Below are 24,933 nucleotides of genomic sequence, written 5' to 3'. Positions count from 1 at the left end.
TTTATTAGTAAATCAATAACAATGTTTCTTGATAATAAAAAATAATAAAAAAACACCAGTCGGTTATCATATTTATAATCAATACACTTTAATCCTGTCATTTCAGGCCCCTCCCTTAATGCATTTCGAAATTAACTGTAGTAATAACAAAAAATATCAACACAGGAATCTGTTAATTATGGTCTAGGTTTGTGGTGTTTTGTTTATAATAGCAATCAGATGTATAATCAATACACTTACATTAATCCTGTCCTGCCAGGCCCCTCCACACACACAACTTACATCACACATATGTTTCTCCCCTCAGTGTTAATTATATGACCCAATTAAACTTTTATAGAGGCTGAACCTGAGACACTTGAGCAAGTGGTTTCTGATTGATGGGCTTCTACCTTGAGTGGGTTAAACAATAAGATAATTGGCCCTCCCCCTCGCTCCCTCATTCCAGCCTCCTTCCTTTCCCCTCCGCCACTGCTCTCCTCCTCCTCCTCATCGAGATTTTCATCATTCATACTTGGAGGCACGGGAGGAACAGTATTATCCATCATGACAAAGCACACCACTGAAAATGAGGGAGGGAAAAGGGATTGGGAACAAGTTGTAAGAGGACAAGACAGAAAACAATGTAGGTCTAGATATAAGAGGATCCCTTTATCCACAGCATTAGTGAAGTATACCTGTTGTTTTTATTATATCAAATTGAAGCACAAAATCTCCTTTTAACAACACAAAATGTCTCATTTAACACTGCACCACAGCATATGTTGTGTGATCAAGGGTTTTCCCCTACAACAATATATTCCGCGTGTATTTACTTCACCAGACAACCTACAATAACCCCGAGCTTTCCCCGGAAGGGACCTCTTCCCTTCATTATTTGCATTTGTGTTCGCTACGGCTCTCAGGCTGACCTAAAGAACAAAGGGTCAGGCAATTATGAACTGAAATGCCATTTTGTTGTAGTGGCGTTGCCGCCTGACAGAGACGGAGCAGAGACCAGTGGCTTTCTGGCATTTTATTAATAGTGTTCATCGATGAAAAGACCTGTGCCTCTGGGTAACAGGGCTCCGTGTTAAATTACATCCTGTTTAGAATAATTACATCACTACTCAGGACGAGACTGGACCAGCTGTTTGGTGTTTTTGAGACATTTCTCGTGTATGGGTGGAATTGAAATCCTCCAACCTATCGTTTCTGGTTGTTGTGCAAAAAAGTTGAAATACATCATCTATGTTTTTGTCTGTGGTTATTGATTCATAGCATTTGCTTGACACATCGAGCCGTTGTCCAGTTTCCAAATATTTAATCCAAGAGGCACTATGCCGTAACCTGAAAAAAAGTTAATGTTCAGGTGACTCAGGCTCACGCCCGCCAGCAGCAGTTAGGTTTGCCAAACCAAATTGACTGCAGTGTGTGCACACGAGTCCAGAGCTCATTTGGTCGGTGCCGGGCTCAGTACAAAGAGCGAGAGGAGCAGATATTGTGTAATCCACTTACCCCAGCCAAGCCTACACACCATTTATGGAGGTCCACGTCATGGGGCTATTTAGGAACCCTAATATATCAAATTAAGCATGTTTGGAGGTGGAATTAAATTTTCCCTGACAGCCCCTTGGAACACGTGCTGTCACAAAAATCCATCACATTTCAACTGATTAAATAATGTATGATTTCATTACATTAAGTGACAAATCTGCTGTGCCGAGACCGGGCCACAAATATATGTATAAGAAAAGGAATGGATTCTCTCTGATGAAGGCAACAGTCCTGCAATGAAGTCCGTTATTTCTACATGATCTGAATTATTAAGTTGTGCAGATGTAAAGAAACTACAAGCTGAGAATAATGCAGAATGATCTCTTTAAATAAATTTTGGATAAGATACAAAGCTTTGAGTCACCTAAAGCGTGGTTTTGAAATCTTTAAGAAGCTGGTCCCTGAATATGTTTGGTCATTATCCAGTAAATCGTAGTGATTTGAGCGGAGAGTTTCAATTTGAACAGTATATACTTTAATTAAGAAATTATAATAAAAATAGTACAACCTAAAAACCTAGCATACAGTACTATTCAATACATTTACAGTCTTAAATCTGTGTATCCATAATTCAACAGAATCCATTTTCAAATCAGAAAATACTGTGAATATTGATAATGATAATAATAATAATTAAAAAAAACAATCACATTCCTAAAGTAAATGTTAAAGGTTAAAACATTGACAAAGATTATACCTTGCGTGCAATTCTTTCTTAATCTGCTCCCCTCTTCATTTTTTTAATGCAGCATCAATACTGTTCTTCACACTGAATAAAGAGTGAGGACTGATCTCGGTCCCCACTCGATTACATCAATCAGAATATAATCCACTGTCTGAAAGGAATCTCATACTAGGGACCATTTTATAGACAATTTTCATTTGTATTGATAGAAACCTTAAGGACCACATGGGTGTTGAACTTCGACATCCCTAGAGGATCGAAAAGAGCAGCATATGTTTGTACTTGATACATAAATGTTACCCATGCATAGACTACAGTATGGCATCTCATCATCTCTCTGTATTTAGGAACCTCACCACAGCCTGGGTATGGTCAAATCGAGAAAATGTCAAATTCAAAAAGATTAGCAAACACAATATAAGACGAGATAACAAGAAGGTATCGTCTCCTGGATTATCCGTATTGAAAAGTGTCTACAACCATGCATATGATGACTATTTGGCCATATTTGTAATAAGTGTGTAAAAACTAAAGAACTCCACAACACATTTAGTCTAGAGAAAGGCCTAACAGCAACCAGGATTTACTATTGCTATAAGTCTCTGAAACATTTCACCACATCCGGAGTCTCCTATAACACCATCAGCGAGAAAGGCAAAACTGTGTTTTGGTAGTTTGTATGTTAGGATCGAAAATTTAAAGGGAGAGTGTGTGAGAGAGAAAAAAAGTGATTGTAAGCACAAGACTGAGAGCACATTGGGGTCTTTGAACCTGGAGTCTCTATTTTGCAAAGAGACAGCTGGAGGGAGGATGAGTCACCTCTCCCCCTTGTAATGAAAATCTGACGTTACAGGTTACATCCCGGAATTCTGTCTGTGTCTGAGGCGTCGGCTGCTGCTGCTCGAGAGGAGACCTTCTCGTGGATGAAACTGTAGAGACTGACGTCAGGCCGAAGCGTGCGGCAGCTCTTACACACCACGTTCGAGTACTGGTTCAAAAGGCTGTACAACCGTCCTGGGAGAGTGGAAGAGAGGACAATGAGACAGAGGGGAGGATGGTGCAGGGGTCCAGAGGAGGACGATTTATGGAGGGAGATGAAGCAGAGTATGAGAGAAGGAGACAAAAACGACAAACGGGATGAGATTCAGTGGTTTAAAAATGTCACCTTTGCTGAATTTCTAGAAATTACTGTTACCTGAGACTACACCCAGTCAAAGAAAAAAAACAAGAGAACAAAACTACAAGAGGGAAAAAAACACTAACAAAATACGAGTTTGTTCGTGCTCATTTATGAGTCAAGCACGCACGCACGCACGCACGCACGCACGCACACACGCCGTGAGCTTTTTCTCCGTAGCTCCACTTTAGGAAATGGATTGCTAGAGGGGAATTTCTCTGAAAGGCTTCAATAAATGTCAGTGGAAGAAAAATGAAAAGAGGGGGAGGGGAGAGGCTGGGGTCAGTCCAAGCAGTAATCCACTCTGCGGCGGAGGCTGAATGGATGAGCTGAGGAGGAGAACTGGCCCATAAGGTGGAATAACTTAACATAGAGATGGACTGTGTCCTGTTATTTATGCACACTGTCCCCAGTAATGACACAAACAAGGACAACGTCCATGTGCTGTACGAGCTCCCCAATCTCAGCAGGGGCTGATATCATCACAGCTCCTGGTTGTTATGTCATCTACTGTAAGAGCTGAACAGAGGCAGATAACGCATTGACATTAAAATAACTTTTGGTTTGGTGTGCGGGTCTTACCAACGGTGACTTGTCTCTCGGTGAGGAACGTGTGCATTTCGTGGACGTCTCTCATGAGCTGAGCGTCACCGAATGTGAAGTACGCCACGTCTCTACCGGCCTCTGCCGCAGCCATCAACTGAATCAGTGCTGAAATAATGGGGGGAAAGACAAAGTTATAAGGTCATATGAATGTTTCAGCTTCAGTGTGAAATCATTAATGTGTAATTGTGGCCACTGAGGAACTAACTGGTCAATAAACCAGGTGCAGGCAAAAAAAGGACCAGTGGCAGCAGCAATTTGTATCAGAAGAGTAAATAATCCACCAATGGCAGCACAGCCTCATCAACGTCAATCCATCTTTTAGCTCTTGCAAATTGGGTCTAAATGCTTTTAAATATTTAACGGAATGGATATTGAATTCAGATTTATGAACGCACAAAACAAACCATAATTTGCTAAATGTCTGTAATCTTTACACACAACATAACAGCTTAGTCTCATGTAACTACCACATCTCAAGGCAGCGCCGGGACTGGAATGTAAAATACAGCTATTGCCTTTTAAAAATAACAGCTATGCCAATTCCAGGGCTAATGGGCGGGGGTCTCCGGAAGCTAATATCATCCTCAGGGACTTTGTCAAGTCCAGTGGATCTATTCATAGCACGCCGCAGAGGAAATTAACACCTTCTGTTCTACATGGAGCTGCACACAAGCACATCAATGTTTATTGTCACAGTTCGAACTTCCTGAAACCAGACATAACACGGCGAATGCTCTTTTAATAACATGGTGTGTAAGTGTGAACTAAATTAAATGGTAACAAAAATGTGTCAGCATTAGCTGGAAATGCAACTGCCGATAATTTGCGGCATTGGCGTACTCGAGGGGACAGTAAAGGGGGCCCATGCTTATGAAGAGTGATGTGGTGCGAAGCCGCAGAGACCTGCATCAGCCTGGATTTATGGTGTCCCTACCCGGTAATCAATCGCCCTTTTAATGGAAAACATAAACGTGCGTCAGGTGATCAATAGAGGGAGGGAAGGAAGGGTTGAGTGACACCCAGGAAGAGCAACTAATTGACCAGAGGGGTTTGAGAGAGGCCGGCATCTGGGACTGGGCCACAACGTTCAGGATGCAGGAATGCTGAATGCTGATGAATGAAGGATCCTGTCTGAGCTACTGATATTAAGCGGCTGCTTAAGATTCCAAAGTAAAAATAAGTAATATGATGCATCTGTTAGCAATTTTATAATTCCAGCTCTCGTGTATGAACACGCACACACAAAGTTTTTGAATTAACCAAGGGTACCTTTTAGACGTGTGTCTCCACCAAAAGCTCCACAACCCCAGTTGCCCGTGGCGACTGCAGAAAGGGGGCGCTTGTTGGTGTTATTTCTGAAGAATCCACAATACGCCTGCAGGGTGGGAGAAGGGGGAAGAAGTGAGAAACATCTCTTTGCAAAATATACAACAATTTTAAATTGAAAGACTGAGAGATCTTATTGGTGGCCTTTTTAATTGGTGGGTCTTATGTAGGTTGGACAAAAGGCACAAATAACAGAGTGTGAGCCTGAAGTAGAGCCATAAACAATACAATACAACTACAGCTGCATAGCACAGCTATTGCCACTACTGTAAGCAAGTGCTGTTTAGTTCGATGTGTGTAGCCCTGAGTTGAAGTCAATGGTGTTACAGACCAACAAGCCTTTAATTAACATCTCTGCAGGTGGCCCCTGATAATGTGTCAAAGTTCAATACCAAGAGCTTTTAGTGAAAAACAACATAACACTGTCTCCACTTGTTAACTACTGACAATTCAACTGTCTCTCACCTTGTTGAGCTCTCTGGTCATCTTCTCTGGGAGAAACTGCTCAATGAAATTTCTGTATTTAAGAGCATCAATGGCCACGATCTCTGTGCATCGTCTCTGCCAGTCGTCCCTGGAAATGAGAGACAATTTAAGAAATGTCTTTGCCTGAATTAACGACTGTAAAAATGAAAACATCAAAACAATAACAATCTGGGACAATCAGATAAACATAATACCTGGGCGTTTCATCCTTGTAGCTCTCCTTCCACTTGTAACTCTCAGCATAACCAGAATATTTGCTGTACTGTTCAGTGCCTGCAGAGAACGAAGAATAAAAAAAAAAAAACTACATTACTCAGTATTCAGCGGTCAGAGCGCACAGTGGGCCTAAATCTCTTTCACCGCCTTATTTCTTAAATCTAATTAGGTGCTTTCTATGCTCCCCATGTGAGTACACAGTATCAGCCCGCATTGGATTGCCGTAAATAAAAGCCATTGATTTAATAAGTAATCCACTTTGGGGTTTGAAATGAAAAGCTTTCAGCCATGATAAAAGCAGTGGTTTGAAAAGAAGACACAAACTCGGCCACATTTGCAAAAAATACTTGCAAACCATGACACATCAGTATATTATTAAATTACTCACTTCTGTTACTAAGACAGCAAGTCTTTCTTTTATTTTTTACTTCAAACAGAACGTGTCCGGACTCCAAAGATTTCATCGTTTGTCATTACAAACACAGCAGCACTCAACACTGAACATTCTGCCTATTATATTGTGAATTAGGCATTAGGTGGTTACAAAGCACATCAGTGAAGTGTAACATGTGATTAACATGGCCCAAGAGGATTGCCTGTATGTACTGGCAGAGTTAAGTGTGCCACTAGCTGAGTGGGGTAGAATAAAGTTCACAATAATGAGACAAGCTATTTCAAAAGCAATGCTAAATGTCATTCTTCACAGCATCTCTTGAGACGAGGTATTAAAATACAGAGTTTACTTGCTTAAAATTGACTTCCCAAGCATAATTTTCTAAACGTCTTTGTACATCAATGTATGACTCACGTTAATAGCTAATCTACTGGAGGAAGAACGTAAACTGATGATAATGGCAGTAAAGCAAAGAATTATGTTTTCGACCAAAAGCTTTGGCTGTACTTTATTTTTAGCATATAGTGCCAATTCCAGTCCAGTGGGTTCAATGAAGTCCTTTCTACAACACTAGCGACTCCTAACGTCAAACGACAGGAAACCCCTATCACTTCCTCCATCGACAGATCTTAATCCCTCTCCCTTCACCTTGATCACTTTTAGTCTGGCAACGGCCCATGGTAGCATTGTTGCGTATAGTCCTCCATCACTACATTACATCGAGGATTTCTAGGTTCCGATTCATGGACAAACATTTATATGACGTTCAAGTTCCGAATGCACCTCGAAGACCCTCACGAAGAAACCTCTAAAGAGACGGAAGTATTCTTTACGAGACAGAGGCGGACAACAAAGACGGGAAGAGAGACGGATATAGAGTCTCGAAACAGAGACGAGACTTAAAGAGGAAACACTGGCTGCGTGCAAGGAATATTCTGAAGGTTTTAATGAATCTATGGCGTAACTGGCCCATTCCATTAGCAGAGCGATGACCTTAGTTGGGCTATAAATTCCTTTCTGTCCAAAATGTAATAAAGTTAAGTGGAGAGGAGGAGGAGGGAAAGAGGGAGGGAGGCAGAATTATGGGAAGCATGGAGGGGGTGACTAACCGCTGAAGGTGACTTGCAAGAGACGGGATTTTCGAAGAAGACAACACGGCGCCATACAAAACAGATTATGCTAGCTTTACAGAGCGAAAGGTAATTCGAAAGGAAATCAAGAGAGCGGGGTCGATGTTTACGTTTTGTATTTGTTTGGTGCTGCTATCAGTGTGGGTCAGGGGGCTCTCGCAGCTCATACTACTCTGCTCGTCACAACCAGAAGAATAGCAACAAGTAATGTTAAGTACAGATTGTAGCCAACAGACCACATTTTCCGTCTCCTTATACTTTGATGTCATTGTGTCTTTCTTGCTGGTCACGTGTTCAGAGGAGACTCCACAGACAGAATCTATCAAATGAAAAATTTGTGAACAACATTTATATTTGAGTTTATCTTCAGCTAAATGTCAGGAGGACTCTTGTGTCAACAAGGACAAATCTAATGCTGCGTTTTCTTCGCTTAAGCTGTCCCTACGAACTGCAGGAACTTTCCCCAGAAATGATGAACGTTTGCAGGAACTCCGTGGGGATCAGGGTCTAAAAGAAGTCTAAGGAAATTTTTGAGCGCCCTTTAATGTCTCAGTTTGGGGGGGTAGTATTCAGTAAAGTAAAGATTGAGTGCTAAAGTGTTTTATATCTTTAAAAACCTGTGCCTTCATATTTTAGTTTGTTTTTGGTGGGTCAACACATCGACATGGAGTTAAAGCTTTTTTTTTGTAGAAGATGATATTCAGAGGAAATTGGAAACTTGACAATATACACACTTGAAAACAGCGCTGGGGGAAGGTTAAAAGGAAAATAAACTAAAACTGGCAGACCAGTCTGTTTGACTGCTGGTTTGACTGACTCCATGTGTTGCTGAGTCACTGTCCAACCATGTCTGGCACGGCAACAAAAGCTAAACGAATTTTATGTCCCAGATGATACAAATACCATAACAGGACAAGTGCATATTACATTCATTATGCTATGCTAAATAGATAAAGTGCATGCTTGTCCTTCCAACTTTTTTTGGACAACTGCTCATCCGACAGGTTTATAGATACTAGTTAAATAAATATGATAAGGGAATAAATGAAGTGACAAATTAATAAATTAAAGCCATTTGAAAACACATTGAGGGGCAATGCCATGAAGTGACAATTTAAACCGGAAATATTGAAGGTAAATTTCAATCAACGTCTATAACAAACATAATTCCATGATCTTAAATCTCTGTGCATTTTGTTATAGTGATCTGCAGTGAAGAAGATATAGCGGAGAAGGACGAAAAAAGTATGATGGTCAGCAGAGGAGGAGGATGAGGAGGAGGAGGAGGAGGAGGAGGAGGAGGAGGAGGAGGAGGAGGAGGAGGAGGAGGAGGGGGCAAATGAGAGGCCAGTGCACTTAAGACAGGTTGACCGAAGCAGAGTGAGTTGGAGGTTGAAAAATAGGGCAATTCTGCTGGGGAGAAATGAAGGATAACTGGGCTGTCCCAAGTGAGTCAGTGCAATGGATTTACTTTTAAACCAAATGGAAGGATGGGGGGGGGGGGGGGGGGGGATGGAGACGAATAAACACACAGGACTCAGTGAACGGCAGAGAATAACTCAGAGACCCACAAAACATGTTCACCACATGTTACACAGGAGAAAGAAAAGATGTGAAAAACACCAAGCGTTCAGAGTATTCACACTGTGGCAGCACCCTATAACTGGTTCTAGTTCTACTATTTACTTTGTACTTTTAATCATGCAGTACATCCACAGTGTGTAACAGGACAACGTGACAACAGATATCCTCTTTCTCAAAACGATGTGATGAAAAGACAGTGGTTTTCTGAAGGTATTGATCCACACAAGACATAATCAAATAAATAAACAACACTCGCTGTCTGCTCAACGATGGCTCTTTTCCCTCTTTACGAATAAGCACCTTGTCGACTACAGTCTAAACTGCATGGAAACCTATAAATATTTCTCATATATCTCATATTGCACAGAGGGACAAGGCCATAGTCCACAAAGATTTTTGATTGGATAGACAATATTTTCTTTTTAGCTCAGCATCATGATAAAAATATAAACGGAGCGTATCCTCTGGTCCTGTGAATGACCCATTTTTGAAAAAAGGAAAAAACGTATAGACGACAGTACATCTTGAAATAAAACAATGAATATTTAATTAAAGCGCAAAGTTTCATCGATAATGTTACTGGTTTTACACAAATATAGAGGGAACTATGTGGGAGATCGTGCTCTAAATCTGTATCAGTAAGGTAACATTTAAAGATCTGTCTGTCTGATGCAAGATGTTCTCAGTGCATTTGCAAATGGACTCAGAGCACACAAAGCTCAGTGGTTTCCACAGCAAAGAGCAAAAACAAAAAGGACCATAATAAGAAATTCTCTTTTACTTGAACCAGTTCCTGGATGATAGTCCCTGTTCCCTGGAGCTGTCTCACAATAGGTCTGTTATCTCAGGAACAGAGACTCCAGTGAAAGAATACAAGAAAGACAGAGTCAGCTCGTCCTTTTTACTACCTGATACCTTTTATCATTTTAGTAAGAGAGAAGAGCAAAGATCAAGCAGTCAAGTTAAATAATTGTTTCTCTGTGTTGCATATGATATATCTTTTTTTACATTACAAGATAGAGCTCATTAACACACAGAGCCACTAGGTTAATATTTGACACTTGTACTAAATGCTTCTTCGTCATTTTAACAGTTTTTTAATGCATCAACCTCTATCAAAAGGATGAAAAGAGGAAAGTGCGGAGAAAATAAGGCACAGTTTAAGACCTCTGGTCACCAGCTCATCTGTCAAACACGGTGGTGGTTCTGTTAAAGCCTGGGGGTTTATGGAACTGGTACACTGGCATTTATTGATGATTTTATTGCTGACAGAACCAAGAGATGAATAGCAGAAGTATAAAGGAGCATTCTGTCAGCTCATATTCAACCGAACCGACAAAGAAACATATCACTGGATGATATTTTAATCACATGGCTGGGCAACAATCCTAAACCTACTAGATTAAGATTAAGATACATTTATTTATCCCAAACACATGCACAGACATGCACAAGCACACTCATGCAATTGTAGGGGAATTTAACCTCTGCTTTTAACCCATCTGGTGAAGGACACACAGAGCAGTGAGCAACCATGTACGGCGCCCGGGGAGCAGATGTTGGGGGAGTAAGGTGCCTTGCTCAGGGGCACTAGACAGGCTAGGGAGAATCCTCTTGGATTTTTGGACAGATCAATCCAGGTTCGTCTTTATGTTTTTTCTCCGTGGAGTCGAACCAGAGACGAACAAGAGACCTTTTCTGCCCATAGTCCAAGTTTCTGCCACTAGTCCACCGCCTTTACAGGAAAGAGCTATTCAAGGTGAGGAGGTGGAATATCGATGACTGTCTTGGTCAATCAGCTGATATCAGTCTGACTGACCACACAACAGGATTGAGCTGAATGTGGCAACAGTGAAGCTCTGAGAGACAATCACCAGGGAAGATGGAACGTGTTTAATTAAGTATTTTTTACAAAAACCTCTGTCTGTGTTTTAAAAGGATTTTTATTTTATTGAATCCTGAATGATTTTTAATTGTTGACTTAACTGTTGTTGTGCGGTGACTTATTTCCTATAAATAATTAAACAAAATAAAGCACGTGGATGGAGGTAGAACCCATGTACAATACCCATGTACAATAATTAATGTGTGACAAAGCAGATCCTGAGACTAAGTGTCAACGTACCTGTTATGATGAGGCATTCATTGGGCTCCAGACATTCAGTAAAAAGACGAGAGACGATTAGTTCAGAGTTGATGAGGAACCTGATTTCTTCCTGCACCAGTCCATGTCCCGTTACTCCTCCACCGACAAACCTATTTGCAAAGTCCACCTCAGGAAATAAAGGAAAATAAATGGAGGCGTTGAGACCAAGATGAGAGAATCCAGAAATAAGTTCTCATCTGAAACAATTACAGTCTAATACATCGTCAAAATGCAATGGGACCATTTAAATAAAGCAGTTGCTGCAAGTTACCATACATTCAGAACTAATTCAATTCTAGGTGATCTTAATATATTGTCCTTTGTCCCACCCATTAAACCCATACTTAGGTTTAGCTTCTGTCCGCTCCCACCGTTCAACAAATGATACTATTAATGTGTCCTTATTATGTGTCACCCCCTGTGGTCATTTAATTCAGATGAATGTCTGAGCATCATAACACGGCTTCCTGCTGGGAAAGAGTCTGATTAGGAAATGATGAAACTTTGCATTCATGCTCCCCAGAAGATGACTTAATCCAAACTGATTGGAATAAAAACATTTATTATTAACCAGTTCTTTGGGTTAACACCAAATATCTGCGGGCATTGGCTGCAGACTCTAAAGCTTCTTAAAGTATTTTAAATGTAAGTATGCAACAGTGTTTGTAACATTAACAAATGGACCAAGATACATCCCCCCAAAAATGATGTAATAACAAGATATAGCAGTTTGTGGTTATTTCTGAGACATATTTTGGATGTTATGTGATAATAGCCCACTCCTTGTTTTTGTAGTATGGATAAGAGGAGACTTCCTCCAAGCACGATGCTGCTGTTTAAACGTCCTGTCAGGGGTGAGGGTTGTGCTTACTGGCCCACAGCTACGTCAGCCTGTGTGACAGCAAATGTGTTTGTATGTGCATGTGTATGTTTTCTTAACCAGTCGCTCAACTCCACGCCTCCGCCACTGGTTCACCCTTAAATCTCACCTCCTGACAGAATGACAGCCCACCCAGTCCTTTTGAAACTCAACACACTGACAGTGCCCAAGCCTGCTGAGGTAGCCATCAATCCACCCGCAAGACTCCGGGCCCACTGGGTCGCCGCAGAGGGTCGGCTCACCCTCTTCATCTTTATCCTCCATGCACCTCCTTCTCCCTCATCCCCCCACCCCAGGGTCCTTCCCTCCACCCCTGCTTCTCTGAGCTACTCAAGTGTGTACATCAGCTGTCACCAGGAGAGAAAAAAATAAAACACCCACCCTGGAACAGTGAGGGGAGTAAGGAGACGGGGGGAATCAATTCAGACAGATAGAGAACCAATAACCGTCATGGGTATGCAAAAAGAAAAAGAAAAGATTGTGAGCTGAAGTGGTGGACAACTTCTCGGACAGAACAGTAGTGCCTTTGCTATTGAAAGCTACAGAGAAGTCAAGGTGAAAGTCAGAGTCATATGTCAGGTTTGACAAAACCAACAAGTGCAAAAAAGGTATGATACATTAAATGTGATGCTATAATCCCCCAATCCAGACACTGAGATTGTGGCACCATTGTTAAAAAAAAGAAAGAAGAGTATCACAGTGTTCAGGGAACAATGTCTTATCTTATTATATCATGCCAGGTTGAATAAGTAGTTCAACATGGCATTAGAAAAACTGTGAAATACCACCAACCTGCAGCATCCCGTATCCGTTGTCCTCAATCGTCCCCTCACAGGTGATGTGTAGACGTGTCAGTTGAGTCTGACAGCTTGACAAACACAACAGTATAAAGCTTTCAGCTATTCCAGGTAAACATGCTTTTGTGGAAAGATTTCCCTTGTACAGTTTTTGAAACAGGATATTCAACAAAGGAAAATGATCGCACATTTGATGGAAATCTGTAAATATCCCCTGAAACTTTCCTCGTCACTAATGTGCTGTTAAGATTTCACTATGTTGACTTAATGTTAAGCTGTTAAATCAAGCTGTGCAGACATTTAAATATATATTTTTATACAAATAAAATGTTATGTGTGATATTTGCCAAAACACAGCAATTACCATTTGGGTTTAACGTTGATTAGTGCATATAAGTTTTATAAGGACTTAGGTAATTAATTCATTAAACTGATAATATCAGTAGAAAAGAGAATATTACCTTTCCCAGTTTGGAGGATTGTTCAGTGTTTGTCTTGTGAATGTAACAAGACCCTTGGGCTCTTAAAAAGAAGTAAAGTTATAATCAGAATACAATTAACTGAAAAGCATTGAAAATAAAGACCTCCTACAACTTCATGTGGGATACTGTGATGATGCTTACTGGTTTGTGAAACTCTCCTGAAGTAGCACAGCAGTGTTTTCAATTTCTCGATCTTTCTTGAAGAAGAACCTTCAAATAACCTGGATCAAAAAGTAGATGGGAAAAGAGAACTATGTAAAATCGTTACACTTTATTTAACAGCACGTGATGATCTTCAGAGTCTCTTACCAAGGAAACGGATAACAAGGGAGTATATTGGTTTATGTATATGTTACACTTCAGCAGATGAGAGGTATTAATGTTTCACTCTGAGTCATTATCTATAGCCCAGTGCACAACCATGCTAAGGCATGTGATGAGTGAGGTCAAGCTTTCAAACTGACAGGATGTCTCTCCCATCCATCTCCATCCTTCATACAATGGCACTGCCTGAGGCCATGTTTCAGTTCCTCAGTTACCATAAAAACTAGAGTGGAGGGATAGAGGGAGGGAGAAAGAGAGGAATAGAGAGAGCTTTCGTTGGACATCTTAAATCACCCCCTACTGGTACTCTCCCTCCAATAAAAGCAACCTAAGCTGATGACTAATCACAGTTCAGCATTCGTCTTTCCCTCCTGCCGCTATTTGCCCAGACCAGAAACAAAAACCGAGGGGATAAACGAAATTAAAAAGCAATGCACTCAAAGCACTTTAGTGTGGGGAAAATCAGATTTATTAAAAGACATTTGCTGCATATCCAATGTGTGAAAGTGTGAAATTTCCACAAGAGTCACAAATCATAAATGCCGATGAAAGAAATCTAACTAATTAAGAAAGATTTAGTTGCAAAATATATTTGCAGTAATATTAATTTTCAAGGACATTCATATTAAGTATTGGCTCTTATACATTATAACCTTAATAAAAATCAGCAGGATGTTTCCGACAGTTTTCTCCCTTTCCAATTTAGCTATTCTCCTAAGCCATCACAGGCCTGGTCACCGTGGTCACTCAGTGCACCACCAACAAAAAAAAGAAGAGGATTTATTCCTTGGTAATAAGCTTTCATCACAAGTTAAATTGTTGGATGGGTCTCCGGTGTCATTTTCTTCTCAAGCAGAGGCGAGCGCAGGCTAAAGAGATAAGTCTTCTGCCTTCTCTCCTCCCCCCTCAAGTCTATCCATCACTTAACGGAGGACAAACCTTGACAGTTCTGCCAAAACAGCAATCAGCCGATTGCTTGCTGCTCTGCTTGTCCATGACAGAGCGCTACTGTAACCAATAAGCAAAGTGACGGACACTCCCTCAATTAAAGGAGGGGAGGAGGGCTGGTAACGATCCAGAGGACCATTTTAGACCGGACTGGTTGTCTTGTCTCATCTTCTCAGACTTTTTTTTTTTCCTTTCTCTCTCCTGTATTTGGCTGCAGGCAGAGATGCTGATAGTTGAGGCCGGCCCGAGTGCCTGCAACCGAGTGCTGGCACGGGTCTGAAACAGCCAGCCCTGCAACTGGAATCAATACTTACATTATTACAGAGGCCTCTTCACTCAGGCTGCCACTAACGTTTGATGTGGAGGAAGATATCATGAACACAGACGACTGATTGTGGAGTATGATAACGGTTCAGATAAAACGAGGGAATTAATGGAGGGACTGAGACCAAAATTCACAGATAATCAATATGACTGTCAGTGAGATTCCTAATATAATACTCCTCGACCCCCAGAGGAGAAGCAGCTGGCTAATTACACTCTGGATAGCAGTAAGAGATCATGCGGATTGCAGGGAATATCAAAATTCTGTTCACTGTTCATTTGCCTTTTTCAGTCTTTTCTGAAAAAAAATGTGTTGCCACTCTCTGTCCTCTTTTATAGTTTTTTATACTAAGAGGTTTTGTTTAACTTTAAAATATCAAACCTCCATTACATTTCTATATCCAAAGGTTTGATAATGACATCTTAGGAATCATTGCAAATTTAAAAATATATATATATTGGCCCATATATCCCTAATCATTGGGGATCTACTTCACATTCAACTGCACAACAGCCACTGCTCTCCTGGATTTAAGATGGGTGTGTGCACTTTAAAGCACTCCATCAAAACTATGTTTTTCAATTAACCATCTCAGGCTTTCTTTAACAGACCACTGGGTCTGAGTAGGTAGAACCAGAGAACACCGATTTAAAACTCCCACTCTGAATCTCCCTCCCACACAGGAAGACATAACAAACATGGAGTTCAAAGAGAGTCTCTGCCCACAGTCTTTTCCTCAAGTCAATAAGGTGACAGGGACACGCACACACACACACACACGCACACACTGTGTCACAGCAGGACTATGGAAAAAGCAAATATATAATACATAAATATATACGATTTGAAAAATAACTAATGAAACACCTCAGGTTAAATATGCAGCACTGGAATAAGTGGACACTTGACAAATAAGTAGCAACTGAAAAATAAAAATAATCATTCATTAGAGGTTTTCAAGGCAGTAGTGCCCCCTTATGGAAATATGTTTATTTTTTCTCTGAATGGTGGAATCACTGAAAAGAGAGCCACTCAAACATAATCTGACCAGATTGTATAACGGCGTTGTGCAATGTCCAATTATTGGACAGAACACTGCAGTAAAGATTTAGAGAAAACCTGGCCCTGGTTAAATAAGAATAAACCACAGTCATTGATGACTAGGAAAGATTTGTTGACTCCAAACAGTACAATCATGTTCCTGTGTCATGAGATCTATTCTTTAAGTAACGACTTACAAAGTGACTCATGGGGCAAATCGGAATAAAATACTAACAACCACGGGTTATTCTATTCCTCTAATGAGCTTCTGATCAGTGTTTTCTCTCTCCTGCTTTCTGCAGGGGATGGTGTGACTTTTACCTGTAGAAGTTGATCTCAGGATAATTGCAGTACTCCGACTTGCGGGAGTTGCGTCGGGGGAATGTGCAGAAGAAGGCATTGGCCAAAAGGCAGGCGATTTGCTCCTGAGACAGAGTCAGTGAGTGGTTCATCCTTGACTTCAGCAGGGGAATTGGCTAGAAATAGAAAAAAAAAGACTGAAAGTGTGAAGTCAAATCAAATCAAAAGAATCTGATTCACATGGGATGAGACGGGGAAATGTAGCGACGCCAGGACAGATGCTGAGGAAACATACAAGGTTATGTGGGTGCTATACTGTAGGTCTAATGGGGGAAGATAATTGGTTTAGTAATCTAGTGAGCAGAGAAGACAAGGAGACTTCCATTAGGTAAATGGGTGGTAGTAATTAAGGTCCTGTTTTTTTTGCTCTCCCCCAGGTTCGTTCAGTCAGACACACGAGGCCCATCTATCTTCACTGATTAGGGCTAAAGAGCCTCCCAAGGCTGCCCAGTTAGCAGATCAATACCCACTCTAATAACACACACATAAACATTAGCCTTGATGCTTACAACTGCAAGACAAAGCATCAGAAAGCTTCATTATCCAACCGCTACAAATGACTCGGAGGGGAAATCTGTACCAGAAATTCCCTCCGTGTGTTAAACGTGAGCATCGTTTCTGTCTCAAATTACAGCTACAGGGGTTTTCCTCTGCTGTCCAGAGTGGGAGCTAAATTAACTTTATTAAATCAAACTGTAGGCTCAGAAATAGATAAGTGGATTACATAAATATCAATCCAGGCATTCTTGCATTGCTATAATTGATAACAAGGAACAAAAAATGAAGACAAATGGAGATGACATTTTAAAAGATCTGATATCTGATATGGAGCTGATCCATCAGGGGTGATATCAAAGCCTATTTCCCCCAAAACACACTGCTCGGAGGATGAGAGGCTTGTGTGGAAGTCCAAATGGGAAGAGACTGACATTTAAGTTCATAACCAGTTCCGGCTTAGCAGAGCGGTGAATGCAAAAAAGTAAGAGGAATTTTCTCAAGTGCACAAGCAGCTGGATGACAGGACATGAGACGGACCTCTCCACTTTCCATCCTCTTTTCTAATGAAGTAGTTCTTGATGTAGCCCAAGAGGGGGCATTTAGTACCGACCAGTCGTAACTCATGAGCCGATCCTGTACAACATGTACCATCTAAGGAGAGGTATGTCCTTCCTCCTCTGTACGGTGAACCCTTGCCTTTTTATACCCACTTTAATGCAAACATTCACCTTTTATTTTACTCACATTCCTCCTGACAATCACGTGAATTTGTGTAGTTATAGAAAAATTGTGAACTGCACTTACCAATGTGCAGAGACGAGGAGCGCTGAGCGCCAGTTCTACCATGGCAGGTAAAATGGACTCAAACAGGTGCTGTGACTCGCAGTGCTCCAGATACTGTAGAGAAGTTGGAGAAAAGAGACTATTGTTAGATGTGATACCTCTGTGGCGCTGAGTGCCTGGTTGAACAGGCAGTTACTCAGAGCCAGCATTCAGAGTGACTGATGACATCTGAAGTGGCAAACTGGCTCGTAACGCCATTAATTTAAATCTAATCTTTGAGCCATTTCATCAAGAATATTAAAGTCACAACCACATTAATTTTTGTTCATTTTTATTTTGTTAATTAATAGTTTATAGTATAAATTTTGGTATAAAACACTATGAACAAACTGCTTACACCCAAATGTGAGCCAATAATATCAAATACATTTAAATTTAGCATTTTTTTTTTTTTTTTTTCAAACCTTTCATCAAGAGCATAGTGTTGCCGTTTAAGAGCAGGACTTATTGATTTCACATTCAGATTTTTTAACGCTCTCACTCAAAACCCTGCGGTCTGACTCAAATTGTCCCTGCTTGTGCTTGGATTTGCTCTCCTTGCCCCAACCAATAGATTGCCAGGTGAAGTGTTGACAAATGAAATTGTCCCACATTGCATTCCAAAACAACTGAGAGTGAAATCAATAAGTCCTGCTCTCAAACCGAGTAAAGACAGGAAAAATGACTGGATGAAAATATCAGATGGTGTAACAACAGTTAACAGTTAGTGAGTCTGAGCTCATAACCCAATACCAGTAAACCAATATCTAAGGAAAGCTCTTTCATATCAAAGAAGAAAACTCAGTGTCGGTGAAGGCAACGGAGGTTTATTGTTGTTATAGGGAGGCGCTCCCACTGCTCAGTTATCAATAACCCCAACACTTCAGCGGTGACAGAAGAAACCGAACGCTGCAGAGCTACTCGCTACACAGAACTTGTTTTAGAGGAAACGGACCATCAATCTAAGGAGAGCCCGCCACGGCCGAGACATCCATACTTCAACCTATAGCTTACCTCAGCATCCATCTGCAGTCCCCTCTAAAATAAACACCGTTATTCCATCATAGACCCAGATTTACAATGCAATCACTTATGAGTGTATTGGCTTCGAGCGTCACCGTCATCAATCACTTGCCTTATTCTATCAAGGTAAGCGGGGGGGAGCTCGCCCTGATTAAATGGAACTTCTGGAGCAGATGCAAATGACCAATTGTGGACAGAGTGGCAGTGTGGCTTGATTTTCAACAGGAAGTCTTTGGTGGGCGATTTGGCCGGGGGCATTTATATAGCTGCAGAGCAGGTCTGACTAAACGCTGTCAGAAGTAATGAGCTGGCAGACATCATAAAGCGCTCCTGAGGGACTAATAGATGGTAGATGGTGATGCAGCAGGATGAGAGTAGACCCCCCCCCCTGCTCTCCATAGCTAAAAAGGCCCGGCCACAACAGTAACACAGCGCGGGATGGGCTGCAACAACAAACTATACCTTTCACTTGAATATGTATATGACGGATGAGCTCCAGATTTACTGCTGCATGGACTGACGTTCGATTTCACGCCGATATTCCATCCATTCTGGTTTTTACATGTTATTTTCATTTCCTTGCAGCTCAACTTAAGCATGTCTTGATTTAAAAATGTTTATTTAGAGGTCTACAATTCTCCCATTTCTGAGATAGAAGCAATACAAGTGATAGGGGAGATAGTTTGTTGTGGTCCTGCTCCTGTGTGGTCATGTACTACTGGAGCATCACCTGCACTTATTCCTGGACTGCTCTCCTACTCGGCCTTCACACATTCATCAGAAAGTGACACAGTGACAGTTTCATTTGGCAGGAGAGAAACCCTAAGACAATTTACAGACAAGCTCTAATTTGAATAGCACTTTTTCCCCCCCTATGGCTATTACACGTTAAGCAGAGTGTCAATCACCAGCCCAGGGCCAATGTACCTCTTGACAGTCACCCCAGTGCTGCAGCAATGTTGCTCCAGATTTAATTAGATGTTCTTGGCTGAGAAGTGCAACAGTTAGGATTCAAACTCTCCGCAAACTGCAGCGAAAGAGGAGTAAAATGTAAAAAATCGGTTTGTGAGCAGAGAAGCTGCACAAAGTATTCTGTCAATTTCAGATCTGTTTGGACGGCCGTAAACTCAGTGTGATTCTTTACTGCATTAGATGTGTGTGAAAGACAAATGACTTAGAAGATGCATGGCTGCTGCGGAATGGCAGCTGTTAATCATCCCTGCTCGAGTATTACAAATTCGCCCTCATACGGCATCCATCAACTGATTGAAAAGACAGAAGATGGTAAAAACCAGTGAGCACTGTGTATCTATACATGTATTTAACTCAGCAGCCTTTCACAAAACTTTTAGCAACTCCTATGCTAAATTTAAAGATACAGGAACAATTTGACATGGGGGGAAACCTTCTTATTGGCCTTGCTTTGCGTTTTTTACAGTTTTAAATGGTCTCTTTAATTAAATTGCATTGAGCTTTAAAAAGACCCAAGACGTCTATTGATCTCTCAAGCTCTCTGTATTATTCTCAAAAATTATTTCAGAAGACGGAGGGATTTTATTTGTATTAATGGTCTTAATTTAGCTGTGTAAATAATCACTAAGGTTTCAAATATCGATTTGACTGGAATGTAATTAATTCCAAGGAGGTCCATTAGTAAAATCATATTTTTTGTAATGGCTCTAATCAAAAGAAATCCACTTGCATAAGAATTTGACAACAAACCACAAGAATGCACATTAGTAAACGACACCTTCAGTGGCAATAAAGTCGATATGTTGACTCAGTTCCTCGGATAAACACGGACAATTGACAGTTACTGCCAATAATACTGTACTGTTATAACAGACTTAAAAAATAAAACTGTTTTTAATAACGAATCTCATAGAAAATCTCAACAGAAAATGGTTAATAATTATCCCACATCATTTTCCTACTGAAGAAAGAAAAGGAAATGATTTCCCCAGGTTCACCTGCAGCAGCTGCTGCCGTCATGCTCCGTGCTCGTCTGTCCTAACTGTACGATGCTTATTTGCTCCTGTGAGACTTCCAGGTAATGGGAGGGGACGAGGCACATTGGTGCAACAGAGGAGAGCAGACTCCACTCACTATAACAACTCACGCTTCATCCTTCTTTAAGGTACATTTCAAAGTCATAGTTAATTATTGTGAGGTAAACAAACACTGCCAGGTAAGGTTCATTGGGGCTGACTTTCAGAACAACACAACAGGCTGCATTTCACTGATGAGGAGTTTGTTTACATGTCTCTTCAATTACAAATATGAAAGGCTGCTTTGCTGCAAATTACGAAATTAGAGAAAACTTCAGTGTTTTATCAGAGTCCATGTTTTAAACAGCTTACCTCCGTGCAAAGTAGGTTCAGTGCAGTGAAGTCCCATTTCTTTGCATGTGTTGTGTTGTATCTCAATATTGCATCCTGAAAAGAATAAATATGAGTTAATCATTTATAAAAGACAAATTGTGAAAATAACTTTTTTGGGGCAATGGAATAACATAGCATTTTAAGACACAAAAATATATAGTCTTTTAATTCATTCTACAACTAATGCAAACTCTGCCACCATGTGGCTGTTTGTGGAAGGAGTCATGTAAATGTGAACCTGCAGCAACTGGAATAATGAAACTCTGAAAACAGTCTCACATGTTAAAGTGGACAGTAAAAACACAAAGAACAAAAAGAGGTTTTTTTCTAGGTTTTGGTGTCATTGGAAATCTCAAAAATGTGCAAGAAAGCACTTTTCCATATGTAAAGAGACTTACATCTTGCTGGAATACTTGAGCAATACGTTCACCAAATTCAGTCGTCTTACCTTCACATCCAGAGAACTTTTGAACCCTCCCCGCAAGGCAGTGCGGATCAGATCCCACCGACTTTGGACACCACCTCCGTCCTGTATGCAGCAACATTAGAAAAAAAAAGTATCTACAATGTCCCTACTGTAACCTTGTTGTAACACATTTACATAGTTTGATGAAAGCCTGTGATGCAGCTCAAGAGTGGGACAACTTGTAGTTTACCTCAGTCTCCATAGGAAACAGGTTCTTCTCAGAGCAGGGCATCTTCACTGACATATCCTCCCACGCATCTTTGAACTTTGTGGGATACGGCACAGGGACTTCTCCCTCTCTAAGGAGATCCGTCTGCAACAGGGAAAATAAATGTCAATACAGATGACTGTATTTAGTTGTTGCTTTGTTTACATTTAAATTGTTTTGTTAGAGCTTTACTTTTGTTTTACTAAATGACATATTCATTTGCTGGCCGACTAAACAACTGAAAGCTGTCCAGCTTGTAGAGCTATGATTAACTAAGAACAGTAATTAAAATCTAATATCATTGTTGTGATTAAGAGGGTGATGGGCAGAGTCGTGCTTGAGTGGCAGTAGCTGTAAGATGTTAGAACAAGTTGTATCTACACACCAGCACTGACACTGCTTCCTGTGGGAGTAGCAGTGGAGGACACAGTCTGATTAAAGCTTTTCTGACAAGAGACCCTGAGGGGATCATGGAGGACGACTTCACCCTGCCCAGTGGTGTCTCCCTATTCCTCATTCCCGCAGTCAGTATCTAAAACAGCCTATTTGTCACACTCCCTTTGACTCTTTTTCGTCTTATATTGTCTCATACTACAACACAATGTAGTCTCACAACAAAATGTCACATACAATCCCCCCACATGCACGCACACAGCCAAAACGAGTGGCTGTAGACTCACCCGGATTGTGACAGTGTGGTTAGGCACTGCTTTCAGGTGAGAGAGAGGAGGGGCACACTGGGGCATTCGGTTCAGCTCATCTATGGGGGTCCCCAGCCATCCTTTGTCCATGTCATGCAATGCAAACGAAATACTGTACAGAAAAAAGAAAAATAAATTATGAAGGAAAAAGTATTTTGGAAGTGGGTATAAAAACAATAGTGGAAAAGTAAACTAGTACCTTTTGTCTGGCTGGCTACTGATTAATTCCTGGCTCATATCGGATGAGCCACTGCACTCTGCTACCTCAGTCCCTGTGGCAGCCAGGTGTGGGGTTCCTTCTTTGGCCGACGTTCCAGAGTCAGAGTCTTTGACAGACGGCTGTGATTCCACTTCCTGAGCCTTTGTGGAGCCAGAGTCCTCCACACAAGCACCGCCATCATGATCCTTGTCTGCAGAGATGCTGGTGACCATGGATTTACAGACCGGACTGTCAGGGCTCAGCATCTCCACATCACTGGGTGTGCTTACACCCTTTCTGGGACTATAACTGAGACAGAGGGTGAGCTTGGGCTTTGGAGACTGTACATCAACGCAGGTGGTTTTAACAGGATGGGGACCAGGTGAACCGGCCCTCTTACATTTCTGTCCATTGGAACAGTGTGTTTGAGTCGCGTTGCTACTGCTGCTGCTCTCAGCAAGGCCAGATTCATCTGGCCCTCCTGCAGACCCACAGTCCATTGAAATCTGAGATGCTATGTCGTCCTGTGTGTTCTCTGATGGTACAGAGTCTTTTGCAGTATCAGGTTTTTGCTGTCCACAAAATGATTCATCTTCTCCATCTGTTAAGTTTGGTTGGGATGCATCATTGTTTACGACCACTGGGATGACTTCACCAGTCACACTGCAGGAGAACAGAGAGAGAACAGAGAGAGAACAGAGAGAGAGATGGCTCTGTAAGGAGGTTGAGTAAATAAAATCAACCTTTGTACAACCTCGGGTTAACGATTAAACTATATGTGCATATAACTTAACAAAAACTTAATCAAAGAGCTTTAGCATGGTATTAACCAACATCAACAATTTCCATCAATATCAATATAGAATAAGTCCAGTATATAGACTTAGCTTATAATTGATCAACTTCAGAATTGTAAAATGCTTTGGTGCTTATCAAATGTATGTTAAATATATGTTAGTCTTTCTCTTTCCAGATATAATTTTTAGCCATATAGACCAGTCGTATTTGAGCAGAAGAGATCCTCAAGGCCTCATGAACGTCTTACCCTCTCTGAGAGTCCATCGTTTCATCCATCTTCTACAGGTTATTCAAAATAAACCAACAAAAGCTGTTGAGGAAGGAAAACATTCCACGTTAAAAAAATTCTAGATCAATTTAAACAGGACATCCGAGTTCTGGTATAGCATACATACCACGAAGAGACAAATATAAAAGGTTTGTATAAGCCTGAGGTTAGAGGAGGCTACTATCAGAGATCTGTTCTCAATAAAACTTGAAGAGCTCTGTCCACTTGTCCGAATCATGAAGCTGAGCAGCTCTCTGTGGTGGAAGTCGTTTTATAAACTGTCTATTGAGGTGAAACCGAAATCTTGCCAAATGTTTTCCGTAATGATGGTTTCATATTTCAGTTCAACCTCCATCAGATTCATTTTGACCAACACAAACAGCAGATGCATCATGAGGGAAAGCAGACACTGACAGGTTTGACATAGCTTCACCAAGCTAACCGGTAACTATATCTTACTCTTGTCTTCATAGTGTAAATAGTTACTCGGCTATTCGCTTTAATCTTGATATCAAACACGTCATGTGCGTCACAACACAAGTCCCCTTCTGCTAACTTAGCTTTGACAGGCTAAAAATATAACCGCTAGCTGTTAGCTTCGTTTATTGTTGATAGCGCCCACGTACTTCAACCTCATCCAGCTAGCAGTGTAGCGTCTATTACACGTAAGAGATACGACTTACAGGCATGTCCCGCTCTCTGTGAAACCCCTGCGTTGGCTGCGTTACATTATTTAACATTTATTTTGAAAGGCAGCCTTTTCTTGCTGGCTCCAAACGTCCAGCATCTGTTTTACTTTCACTTCGCTGTTGAATGCTTCTGCTTGACGGCAGGACATTTAGTGACCAATCAAAACGCGTTCCTGGAGAGAGGAGGCGGGATCTGGAGCTGGTATCCCAGCAACTGGAACAGAAAGCGGTTTAGTGTCGTGCAAACTTTAAGGAGGCGAAAAGAGATGCTGTAGACTGGTAGAAGGTGAATGACATTTAAAGTTTTTAGGTAAGAACAGTATATAATTCAAGAATATACATTTATTTTAAATCCTAAACTTCAGGTATGTGTTCATTTATTCAAATGTTTGGTTTTTATATGTGAATTTTGTGCTATTTAACGGAATAATGTTGAA

The 24,933-nt window shown here is 41.0% G+C and overlaps 1 protein-coding gene across 1 annotated transcript; it reads right to left on the bottom strand.

Moving 5' to 3' along the window:
• Positions 1 to 1,994: 1,994 nt before the first annotated feature.
• Positions 1,995 to 24,650, bottom strand: parga (poly (ADP-ribose) glycohydrolase a). The gene is made up of 18 exons (XM_053436704.1): positions 24,491 to 24,650; positions 23,787 to 23,849; positions 22,742 to 23,404; positions 22,522 to 22,654; positions 21,824 to 21,946; positions 21,616 to 21,696; positions 21,147 to 21,221; positions 17,746 to 17,838; positions 16,405 to 16,559; positions 13,587 to 13,666; positions 13,425 to 13,485; positions 12,959 to 13,034; positions 11,266 to 11,413; positions 6,011 to 6,089; positions 5,796 to 5,904; positions 5,274 to 5,379; positions 3,981 to 4,109; positions 1,995 to 3,235 (listed from the first exon to the last, which is right to left on the bottom strand). The coding sequence occupies exons 2-18, from the start codon at positions 23,813 to 23,815 to the stop codon at positions 3,069 to 3,071; spliced, it is 2,307 nt and encodes a 768-aa protein (XP_053292679.1). The 5' UTR covers positions 23,816 to 23,849; positions 24,491 to 24,650; the 3' UTR covers positions 1,995 to 3,068.
• Positions 24,651 to 24,933: the final 283 nt, after the last annotated feature.

The sequence above is a fragment of the Pleuronectes platessa genome, chromosome 12, assembly GCF_947347685.1.
Source record: "Pleuronectes platessa chromosome 12, fPlePla1.1, whole genome shotgun sequence".
NCBI lineage: Eukaryota > Metazoa > Chordata > Actinopteri > Pleuronectiformes > Pleuronectidae > Pleuronectes > Pleuronectes platessa.
Note: the sequence above shows the minus strand (reverse complement) of the source record. Positions and strands in the feature narration are given on the sequence as shown.

Coding starts and splice junctions, on each gene's coding strand:
- parga (XM_053436704.1), bottom strand. CDS start 23,815: ATGGATGAAACGATGGACTCTCAGAGAGG. Junction 6,090..11,265: donor TGAATGCCTCATCATAACAG/GTACGTTGACAC, acceptor CGTTCTCTGCAG/GCACTGAACAGTACAGCAAA. Junction 4,110..5,273: donor TGGAGACACACGTCTAAAAG/GTACCCTTGGTT, acceptor CCATTATTTCAG/CACTGATTCAGTTGATGGCT.